The following is an 11,421-nucleotide window of genomic DNA, read 5'->3' as shown; positions in this document are numbered from 1 at the left end:
CTCTTTGCACATAGCTAAAAATGTCCAAACAACCAAAAAAATGGGCTATAACAACTGTGTCTGTTAAGTGGTCAACAACCCACTCTTCCACTCTAGCTCCTCCAGATGATTCTTTGCTCCAAGGCTGAGCAGTGACATCTTTTGGTTTTGTTCAGGAGCTCTAGTTATCCAAAGCATGATTTCACATCCTCAGACATGGAAAGCAGAAGGCTTTAGCAAAGATGTAATCTACACTTCACAGTTCCAGTACATTATATCACACATCTGGTTTCTCATCTCTCTGTAAATTTATTTATTTATTGTGTCTTTTATTAATGCACAATGGGTGTGCATTCATGAAGCAACCACAGTTGAACTAAATTGTTTTCCTAGAGTCTTTTGCTTTATAAATCAACAGATCTGTGGCAGTAATGTTTTAAACACACAGAAATGCTGGATACTTCTTTTTCTAGTTTTTACTCACATTCCTCAGAATACTTACATTCTCTAAGCAAAATAAAATGATATAACCTTTTTCTTTTGCACTTCATATAAAAGCTTAGTTTTGCCTCTTCATTCGCTTATATTACCTTTGTTATTTTTCACAGGCCTGTACACAGGTCCATATATTTCTTTAATAGGTTTTAAATTTTACTGCAGCCCCTTGTTGTTGGCTCCCTAGTAAAATTACTTTACTCAGCAATATGATATATCCAAGTGGAAACAGGAAGTTTATGTGATAGTCTCCCTAGACTTGTCTGAATACATTATGCTCTGAGCAGTGCTGGCCAGAGCGCATTTTTAGCTTAGAAGTCTTGCAACACTTGCACAGGGGCTGCTGGAAACCCAAGCAAGGTCTCATGACTGTGTGAGGCAAGGAACTGAAAATTCTGCTAACACAGGATCACTACAGGATTCTGTGTGCATGTTATGAAGCTGAAAGGAATTGAAAAAGAATAAAAAAATAAATGGGGGAACGCTCCACTGAATATCTCATCCAGCACTGGAAAACTTCCTGGACAGCAAAGGGCAAAGAGATTACTTCTAAACCCATCTTTCATCAGCCCATCATGAGATGTACCATTCAGGAAACTGGTTCCAGTTTTGCCTGGTTTCTCCTCAGGGATGGCCAAGCCCTCAGAAAGGCTCTAAATGCAAACATAATTAGATATCAGTATCTACTTCAGATAAACATTTAAAGTTGGATCAGCTGGAAGGCATCTTCCAAGCAGGTCTAGAGCACAGTTTAGATTTAATCCCACATATCCCAGCTGAGACACTTTTTATTAATGTACTGTCACATCCCTTATTGTCACTGTGTTGCTACTATGGCCCAGTTCAGTCTCTGACTCTATGATAGGGTAGGCTGCAGCAGAGAAAGTACGGCTCATCAACACTGACAATCTACTCCAGGCTTTTATTCCTGTCCCACTGTGTGCCCATCACTCTGATTTTTAGCTCTATGTAGCCATTTTTTTCTGTGACAAATATTCTTACTTCCTGCCCTTGCTTGATTAATCTTTTCACCAGCTGTATTTGTGTTTGCAGAATATGTGTTGCTATGCATTCATTTCACCACCTCCACACCTCAGAGCATTGGCAACAATCCCTTACATTCTTTAAGGAAAAATCTTTGCATCCAAAGTAAGAAAAAGAAGTGTCAGTATTATGGATTGTGACTAGACAATGATTTTGCTAGGAGCCTGTGCACTATAGGAGGCAACGGAGAGACAGCATAATCTGGGAAGGCATATAAGAATAGACTGTGCTTGACAGAATCCTAGGTGCCTCTCTATTTGTTTCTCACACGATGGAATTGTATTTATTGGCAGGGTTTTATACATACCTAACACAAGCTGGCACATAATGGGGAGGAAAGTGGGTGGCAGAGCAGCAAGACGTTAGTGTGTGGTTAAACAAGTAACTAAGGTTTTAGCAAGCACACAAGAACATGAACTGTAGTGCCTGGCTTTTGAAAGATCAATGACTCGGCCATTTCTTGTGCACTGACAACAATTTCCTGCCTTTGTATCAGATATTGGTAAGAAAATGCCCACCCAGAGCCTTGGCAGATTATGCCGGGGCTCAATAGAGGTTCTTGCCTTCTTCCAGGCTGCATTGCTGGGGCTGACCACATTTTGTCCTGTCAGTCAGCAGCCTGTGGTGTCAGCAGCCAGTATCTGTATGTTCCTGTCCTGTTGCTTCCCAAATGGAAATGTGTCATAGCCTTAAAGAGAGTTAGTTTCTGCCTTTGCTTTTGTCTTAAAGTATTTGGAAAATTTTCAGATAGACCTTTTTTGTTTCTTTGATTAGGTTCCATTTGTTCCTTTATATTTATTTCAAAGAGGGCATTGTTAAAAAAAGCTCCAAGGACAAGCTCTGTTGCATTCCCATGCCATAATTTTCTCCTTATGGATTTTCTTCAAAGAGTGAATAAAACACCATTCAGTGCATTGAAACTACACTGCGCTAATGGCAACACTGCCTACAGCTGCTTTGAAATGCTGGTCCCAACCAGCCCACAGCACTGAGAAACCTGTGAGGTGGGCACTGGTAGTCCCCTAATATTGCTGTGCCCTGGCAAGTAATTTTGGCATTCATGGGAGTTATTGGCACACAGATTTAAATCTTTTGTGCTAGGTCTTCCGAGTACCATCAGGATTTGTCTAAAAATTTTGACTTGTTTACCTAATGCAGTGTTTCAGAACTGGCAAAGAGTCTTTACAGAGAATCACCATGTTCTCTGATGTCAAGACAGCTCTTCAGACAGTACGTTCTCATTCCTCCTGCCTCCTTTGCTTCCTCCTCAGGTCACCGTCCCTCTTGTGCCCCTGCTTTCCTGCCCAACAGCCCTATAGGCAGGTGCTGCTCACTTCTACTTTCGACGGTCATCCGCATTTCAACTTCAAGCCAAAGATCCCTCCCTCCCCAGTTTTAAAGTCTCAAAGACTGGCCCCTCCCCAGCACCAGTATCCACCTATGATAAATCCTCAGTTCTTCCTTCTCCACAATTTATTTTCACACTAGTTTTCATACTAGTTTGTCACTTCAGAGAAAGCAGTGGCAAGAAAAGTCAGCGAAGGTTCCTACCAACTGGTCATTCATCTTGTATTTTTGTGAGAAGTCTGTTTTTATAGTAGTCATTTGAGCTTGTCAGAGAAAGTGGAGAGTCTACCACCAAGGAGCGAGCTCCCGAGATCTTTCTGCACGTCTCGGCTCTGGCAACACTATGATCATTAGAGAATACGGTTTTATCTTTCCACTGAGATAATTCGTGAGCAGTCGTGATTACGGAGAAACAAACGCACCCGGCTCGCGTTATTGAAACTCCTTTCCAAACCCACGACAAGAATCGGAGACTGGCAACAGATGTACCGGCGATGTTGGAACTCCGGCAGGAGTCAGGAGGGAGAGGCTCCGCCCCGGCCCCCCGCCGGGAGGTGCCCGTGGGGGCGGGCAGGCGCGGTTCCCTGCGCTGCCGCAGCGTCGCGGCCGCCTGCGGACTACAACTCCCAGCGTGCCGCTGCGCCGCCCGCCCGCCCGCCGCTGGCACAGCCCGCCCGCCTCGGCACTGCCCGGCGGGGCTCGGCTCTGCTGCGGGGCACTGGCCGAGGCGGGAGCGGGCGCTGCCGGTGGCGGAGGGGGGAGGGAGGTAGGTGTGAGGGGCGAGCAAGGCGGCGGGCGGGCGGGCGGGCAGCTGCCGTGCCGGGCAGGTGAGAGCCCCGCGGGGAGGGGCGGAGGAGGAGGAGGCAGAGGAGCAGGAGGAGGGGGAGGTGGAGGAGGAGGCGTGCTCCTGCCTACTGGGGTATGCGTGTGGGTCGGTGCGTGTCTGCGCGCCTGTAACCTCTGTATCACCCGGGTCACTCAGTTGCGTGTGGATCCAGCTACACCCCGCGATCGCGTTTCCCAGCCTGGCCGGTTCCCGCTGAGGTCCCGGGAAGAGCGTGAGTGAGCACCGTGCGTTACCGGTCACGTATATGCTATAAGCGCACATGTGTTTTCTACGCATGCAACACATTTATTGGGCTGCAGGCTTTTCCTAATGGTACCGCGCGTTCGGCCTCGGGGAGGGGGGTGAGGGCGGTGGGGGCTGAGGCGCGGAAGAAGAGACTAATAACGAATTAATTGCAGATGAGAAGTAATATCCATCCTTGAGTCACCAGTCTTAGAGGCATAATTTCATCCCGAAAGCTCTTAATCAAACTGGAGATCTACTATAGGAAAGCACTGCTTTTCCCGTAGGATTATCAGATTTCCACCAGAGAATACAGAGCCTGGATTATTGTGCTACATGGATTTGCGTGTTTCTTTCTAATTAGTCTGAGAGTCTGAGTTTAAATTCTTCATTTGAATGGGGTTGGAGGAGGATATTTGCTTCTAAAAGACAAGGCATCCCTTTTTTCTGATATCTGATGCAGTTATTCTGGCTATCCTGTGCTCTGTGGATGATTTACAGCCTCAATTGGATATTGGTGTCAAAGGTTGATTAGATTCCCTAATAGATATTGGATCTGTAAGAGGATTGCAGTTTTAAATGCATGGTTAAAACAATCGTGTTTGCCATCTCCCTCACAAACAGTTGAGAGGAAGACTGATGTACTACATTTGTGTTATCTTCTCTTTGGTTTATTAATGTATCATCATGAGGTTGTCGGGTTTGGTTTTGTTGTTGTTTTTTTCCCTTCTGCTATTTCATTTGCAGACCAAAAAGAAATGAATGTCAGAGAGGATTTGTTTAATCATTTAACAGCTGACACAAGCCATGTCCCTAACAAAACGCTGGTGAAAGAGTAGAAGATTCCTGGGATACAGCAGCTCTGGCACTGTGAAGCAGCTCCAGCAGGTCAGGGGAAGGATTTGCTGAAGGATGTGGTAGCCCAGGAGTTGGGCTTGCCAGGACAAGGTCGATGGCCTGCATGGAGCTTCTCTACTTGGCCGAGGAGAGCAGACAGGTGCCCCTGGGCACCACTGCTGGCTGGAGCCTGCCCTCCCCAACCTACCAGCAGCAGCAGCAGCATGAAGGGCGTGAAGTGGACGCCAGAGAAGCTGCTGCTGTGGCAGCACTGCACTGTGAAAGGCACTGCAAGTCCTTGCAGAGAGGTGCTGTGGCTGAGCCCCCCTCAGCACCCCAGCCCTCTGCCCAGGGCACCTCACCCCAGGAGCACCCTGTACCCCTTGGCACCTCCCAGCCCTGCCACCTGCCTGAGCACTTGCCCACGGAGGAGGATGGAGGGAAGAAGAAAGCCTGCTGTTGTGCTCAGGAACTTGAGACATCATTCACCTACGTGGATGAAAATGTTAACTTGGAGCATGCAAGAAGTGCCCCAAGTCCTAGAGGCAACTGCTGCCAGGATGTCCCTTTGCAGCAGCATTCCTGCAGGGAGCTGCCACCCAACTGGATGCATGATTCTCCTTCCCTGGCCTCCGAAGAAGATGATGCTGCTTCAGAAGTGGCAGCTGGGAAATCTGTGGACTATGGGTTCATTAGTGCCATTTTGTTCCTGGTTAGTGGCATTTTGCTGGTGATAATTTCCTATGTGGTACCCAGAGACGTAACTGTGGATCCCAACACCGTGGCTGCCCGGGAGATGGAGAGGCTGGAGAGGGAGAGTGCCAGGATCGGGGCTCACTTGGACCGCTGCGTGATTGCTGGGCTGTGTCTCTTAACCCTGGGGGGAGTGGTGCTCTCCAGCTTGCTGATGATGTCCATGTGGAAAGGGGAGCTGTACCGAAGGAGCCGGTTTGCATCCTCCAAAGAGTCTGCGAAGCTCTACGGGTCTTTCAATTTCAGAATGAAGTCTGGTGCAAATGATAATATGCTCGAGCTGTCATTAGTTGAGGAAGATGTGCTTGCTGTAGATAATTAGTGTGGTCATGATTTTTAAGGCAGCGTTTCTACAGGAAAATGTTTCATTAAAGAAAACAGATGCAGCTAAAGATAGCTGGTGATGTGGGTTTTTTGTCTGACAAGAATGTGTTTCTTTCTTAAACTCTATAATCAATTGTTTGCATTATATGAGCACTTGTTGTAAAGGGAAAATGTACCAGAGAAAATGCAACTGATATAAAATAATGAAAACCACTGAATAAAGAGAGATTTGTGATAAGTAGGTTCCTCAGATACTCCTTTATCCTAATATGAAACATTCCATTTGGTGTCTTGCCTATATAATTTTATTACTCCCATATAGAAAAGGAGTGACCTTGACACTTTGGAGGCTGTTAATTCTTGCAGCCCGCAGGATTATTAACAGACTTGTAAGAAGCAGGACCAACAATCAAATAGCAGGGCTAATATTTAATTGGGAGAGATGCATTTTTATCCTTTAGTTTTAAGTTGATCCCTTTACTTATGTTGAGTGACAACCAAGGGAGAATAAAACACCACTTGCCACAAATCTCCCATATTTTTAAACAATTGTACAATTAGTGATAATTATTTAAAATATAAAATAAGAGGCAAAGGGCAGGGAACCATATGGCTTGTCGCATTGGTAGGAGACAAAAGGCTCTTTCAGTTTGAGGTCAGTGGCTCCATTTCAGTTCAGATTAGCAAAGATTGATAGGCATTAACTTCTGATAGCTATAGTGGCCCGTATAAAAGAAGTTCCTGGTGGACAGATGTCTTAGTATGAAAACTGCCTTAACTTGAATTAACTGACCTCTTGCTGGAGTGTCAAAAGACGCAAAGATTAAAAAAGCATGCAGGAATGCTGAGACTGAACACCAGAAGAAATTCAAGCTCAGCTGTAAGGCCTTATGCTGGGGCTGTCTGTATCTTACTAGTCTTTTGAAACTCCAGTTTTATGTCACTAAGCTGTCAGCCTTCTCATAACCAGCAAGGAAAGGTCAGGAAGGAGCTTTCTGAGGCTCATTCAATAGAAACCAATTTATCTGTAGAAAATAAATTGTAAAAAAACTAAAAGGTTAAGTATCAAGCAGTTTGACTGGCTTACATGGGACTCATTTAACATGAGGACAATGAAGGGTACATGTTATTAGTCACAGTTCTGTGGCACAGTAGCCAAAAACGTGTACCACTGATGTTATTTACTTTATTATCAGCCAGTTTCTATGGAACCTTAAAGCTTGTTCTTGCAGTGGGAAACCAACAAAGATTGAATGTGCTGCTGTCAGTTCTTACTGAACAGTGGTTAATATAGATTATGTCCTGTTAACATATATATGTGTGTTAAAGTATACAGCGTGTGTCCCTGCCAGAGCCAAATGCGAGTGAAGAGTTCTCTCTGTACAGCCCCTGGCTGCAGACTTAGAACTGTCACAGGGTCACAGCCTTGTCAGTTGTGAGTTTAAGTCTCAACCATCAGGAATATCAAATATTTTTTAATTGATACTTCTTTTCCCCACTGTGACATACCTGAGAAGAGTTTACAACAGGGGGATGAGGTCTCCTTTATGCTCCCTTTATTCTTCCTTCACCCAGGACTATGTGGCAGCACAAGGTTCAGAACAGGCAGCAGGTGGAAATGTGGGGTCCCCTTGTGGAGAGACAGAAGGCTCGTTTTCCTCCTTGTTCGTCATTCCCTCTTCTTTGGTTGTTCATGTCAGGAGACACATGCAAGACCTGTGTCTACCTACCACTCACCTGATTCAGTTCCATGTGCATGCTGTCCACAAGTGGTGATGCAGGTGCCTTTGAGGAGGGCATGAGAAGCTGTGCTGCTCCAAGTTTATGGCTTTGGTCACTGTAAATATCATGAGGCAGTACCCAGGCTTTAAAGTTGGCCCTGCAGAAGACTTCTGCTTCAAATGTTACCTGCTCTAACTGCTGCTTTAGTTCAGTGCTATTTGGTCATTAAAAGAGCAGCCTTATTAGGTGGTGCTACTGCCTAATAGATGATTTTGCCAGTTTCTGTCATAAAATGGAGAATGTTTGTTTGCCCCGATCTTCTTTGGAGAGCTTACATCCTTCTGGATGTGTCATCAGGGATTCAGGATGGAATTTCTAGGGTAAATAAATGGAATAGCTTCCAGATGTGAAGAGAAGTCTTCAGCTTGTGATCTGCTAAAGCGGGGAACAAAATAGCCCAAAGAAGCAGGACACAGAGAGGAATGGCCTTTGCCTGCTGGTAGGTATAGGGATACTGCCTGCAGGGCCTGCCACATGGCTTAAAGTGAGTGGTGGAACAGCACTGCCTCCCATCCTACCCTGAGGGCAGAAAGGCTCTGGCTGTGACCTCCAGAGGTCCAAGGAAAGCTGTGCCAAGCACAGGAGCAGACAGTGTTGAGCAGCAACATGCTGCCTGGCAGGGGACGAACTTCACAGAGTGGAAACCCTTTCACCAGCCTGGGTCCCCAAGTGGGAATCTGTACTCACCTACACAGCAGAGGCTCCAAAACTGAGGCTAGCAGTTTTGAGAGCCATTGTTTTCATTTTTTAATGCATAAAGTGGGAGTACATTCCACTGTTGCAGAAAGATGACAGCTAAAGCTGCAAGGATCACAGATTTTTTGTAGGAACCATGGCATGCCTTAACACTGATTATTAGCAGTAGAAAAGAGAACACTTCCTGACTGTCAGTGCATTATTATCAAGTAAGAAGTTTCCTGACACTTTGTAAAACGCCTGTCAGAGATCATGTACCTGCAGTACATAAATGAACTTTCACATTTTCCCTGAACATTTTAAGAAAACATTAAGTCAACCTAATAATCCAAATATACGCTGCAGAAACGTGAGGAGTAAAAAAAGTAACAGAACAAACAAAATTTCTTTATTATGGTATTAGTGTGGGCTACAAAAGAGGTGAAGGAAGGGTGCAGGAATTTACCAGGTAAAAACTCTCAGGACATTTTTCTGATCACCCAACAAGATACCTTTAGAAGTTATAGGACTATATGCGTGGGTGGTGTGATAGAAAATCTCTAGACTCTCAGGTTCTCATGCTGTGCAGTGCAAGAGACCAAATCATTTCCTCTCGGGTGGTCAGTGGTGGAAAATGAAAGTATTAGCCCACTGCCCGTCGAGTGAGCCTTCACATCATTCACCATGCACAGAGCAGCACCAAAGGCTGAGGCCAAGGGAAATTAATTGCCCTCTTGTGCACCTTCACAGTTGGATTTCCCCTTCTCAAACTGCAAACACTTAAAGGGTACAAATGTGAGGAGAATTGCCTGGGCTACTGTTTCATTGTCTGGACTTAAATTGTCACACAGATCATTAGAAGGATCCTTCATTGGGGATCTAAATTTTGGGTGGGTTTTAGGTGCCCCCCTGGACTACCCTGGACTACCCTGGAAACATACCTGAACTTGTGCCGTCAATTAATTTCTGACTGACCCCAACAGCGGAACACGAAACTTTCCCATTTTCTACCTCATGACACCTGCGGGTCAGGCCCTGCCCTGGCCTCTGCCTTCCCACCAGAGGGAACCTGGAGCCTGCAGCTGGGCTGGAGGTGCCCACGCTCCCCTGCAGCCGGGCACAGCAGTTGGCTCCTGCTGTGCAGACAGCTCCCCAGTGACCCCTTTTCTCAATATCTGTTCCTCAGTTAAGAGATTTGTGGCCCAGGCTGGCCCTTTGGGAACTGCCTGGCACCTGCTGGGGACTTGCCAAACAGTAGACCTGTCACCACTGGGGAGGTGGCCCCCCACAGCACTGCTCCCAGACACAGCTGGCCTTTCCTTCTCCCTGCCAGTACGAAGCTGGACTGCAGCAGAAATACCTGAGACTCTTGCCTAGGAAGCTATTCTGCATTGTTGCTGGTTTTGCTATGTTTACAGTTTTTTAATCTTTGTAATGATTTAAAAAAAAATCTGTCTGTAATGAACGTAAAGTTTACTGACTGGGAAAGCAACTGGTTTAATCTTGTAAATCTCCTTTTTGACCTGCAACAGGACAAAACGTCAGAGTCCATTGTGAGCTTTTCAATAGTGCTTTTGATGCCTTATTATAATAGCAACAGCTTTCTGTACCGATTGAAAAATAAAAGTCTAAAAGCTGAGCACTGTCATCATAGTCCTCTTTGCTTCTCACTGAGTGGCCAATTGCAGTGCTTGGCTCTTCCCTTCCATGCTGCTGTCACAGCCCCTTGTCCCCAGCTGCCAGGAGCCATGGCAGGGACCAGGCAGGGAGCAAGGCTGCCTGACAAGAGATTGCTCCAGATCTGGCTGTGCCAACACACCCTGCTTGCCTCAAGCTCACCAAGATGGTCCTTCCCAGTCAATAAGTGGCAGAAAATGGACTGACTCTTTTTAAAACTGCTGTGCTAGGGTCACACCTAAATGCATAACCAAAATATGAAAGAGAAAAGGAGGAGAGTAGGACCAGCTGGGGCTGCATAAGCAAGCAGCAAGGGAGGTGCTGTGGCAGGAGGTGGGTGTTGAGTTCCTGTCCACCATACCAAGATGATTTAGGGAGTGGAACTTCTCCTTTATGAGGGAAGACTGAGAGAGCTGGATCTCTTCAGCTTGGAGGAGACTGAGGGGTAACCTCATCAATGTTTACAAATATGTAAAGGGAGAGTGCCAGGAGAATAGAGCCAAGCTTCTCTCAGGGGTGACTAATAACAGGACAAGGGGCAATGGTTATAAACTGGAGCATAGGCAGTTACATATAAGTATTAGGAAGAGGTTTTTTCACTGTGAGGGCAACAGAGCCCTGGAACAGGCTGCCCAGAGAGGTTGTGGAGTCTCCTCCTCTGGAGACATTCAAAGCCCACCTGGACACATTCCTATGTGACCTGCTATAGGTGACCTTGCTCTAGCAGGGGGGGTTGGTATAGATGTTCTTTTGAGGTCCCTTTCAACCCCTAACTTTCTATGATTCTATGATTCTCTAAGCATTAGCATCACCACTTCAGTACTATGTCCTCACCCCCACCTGGCATGGCTGTGACCAGGGTGGGACAGCAGCTATCTTGGCCCAGCACCAGCCATGGTGACAAGAGGTGGGTGCCACCAGAAAATGAGGGTGGCAGCAGGTGGTACAGGGAGATGCTGTAGAGGCACTCCCAGAGGGCTGTGAGCCAGGCATGACTACCATGGTGGTGGCTCCAGCTCTCCTTTCCAGAAGGGACACAGCGTGCCAGGGCTGCACCAGAGTGGGGCAATAAGAGGGAGGAATTGGTGTGAGGCCAGCAGGGGTGGTGTCAGCAGCTGAGCAGGACCTCCAGGGAGCCATAGTTTGCTCCTGGCTTGCAATCTTTGTCAGTGAAGCATCTTAAGGACCTCTGACAACCCATGCTACCCCTGGATGTGACATGAAGGTATGCCATGTAACGTGTCTTTTCATTCCATAGTGACAGGATCAGACCTTTTCCTGCTGTGGTCACATGGATCAAAGTGTGGGTGGGAGTGCCAGGGGGGATGTGGGTCCAGGCTGGAGTAGGGGCTGTCTGCTCTTCCTGAAAAATTCCACAGAAGTGGGTACAACAGGGCGCTGATTCCCACTTCAGGCTCCAGGCTGTTACTGCTATAGCA

General features: G+C 46.6%; 1 protein-coding gene across 2 annotated transcripts; it reads left to right on the top strand.

Annotated features, from left to right (window-relative positions):
* The first annotated feature begins 3,549 nt into the window (after positions 1 to 3,549).
* TMEM74 (transmembrane protein 74) lies at positions 3,550 to 6,082 on the top strand. 2 transcript variants are annotated; one of them, XM_030445498.1, is made up of 3 exons: positions 3,550 to 3,631; positions 3,848 to 3,923; positions 4,730 to 6,082. In XM_030445498.1, the coding sequence occupies exon 3, from the start codon at positions 4,887 to 4,889 to the stop codon at positions 5,844 to 5,846; it is 960 nt and encodes a 319-aa protein (XP_030301358.1). In that variant the 5' UTR covers positions 3,550 to 3,631; positions 3,848 to 3,923; positions 4,730 to 4,886; the 3' UTR covers positions 5,847 to 6,082. The 2 variants fall into 2 exon arrangements, with proteins under 2 accessions (XP_030301358.1, XP_030301359.1); XM_030445499.1 differs by having other exon boundaries at positions 3,848 to 3,936; positions 4,730 to 5,910.
* Positions 6,083 to 11,421: the final 5,339 nt, after the last annotated feature.

This window comes from Calypte anna, chromosome 2 (assembly GCF_003957555.1).
Source record: "Calypte anna isolate BGI_N300 chromosome 2, bCalAnn1_v1.p, whole genome shotgun sequence".
Taxonomy (NCBI): Eukaryota; Metazoa; Chordata; class Aves; order Apodiformes; family Trochilidae; genus Calypte; species Calypte anna.
This window is presented reverse-complemented; position numbering and strand designations above follow the sequence as displayed.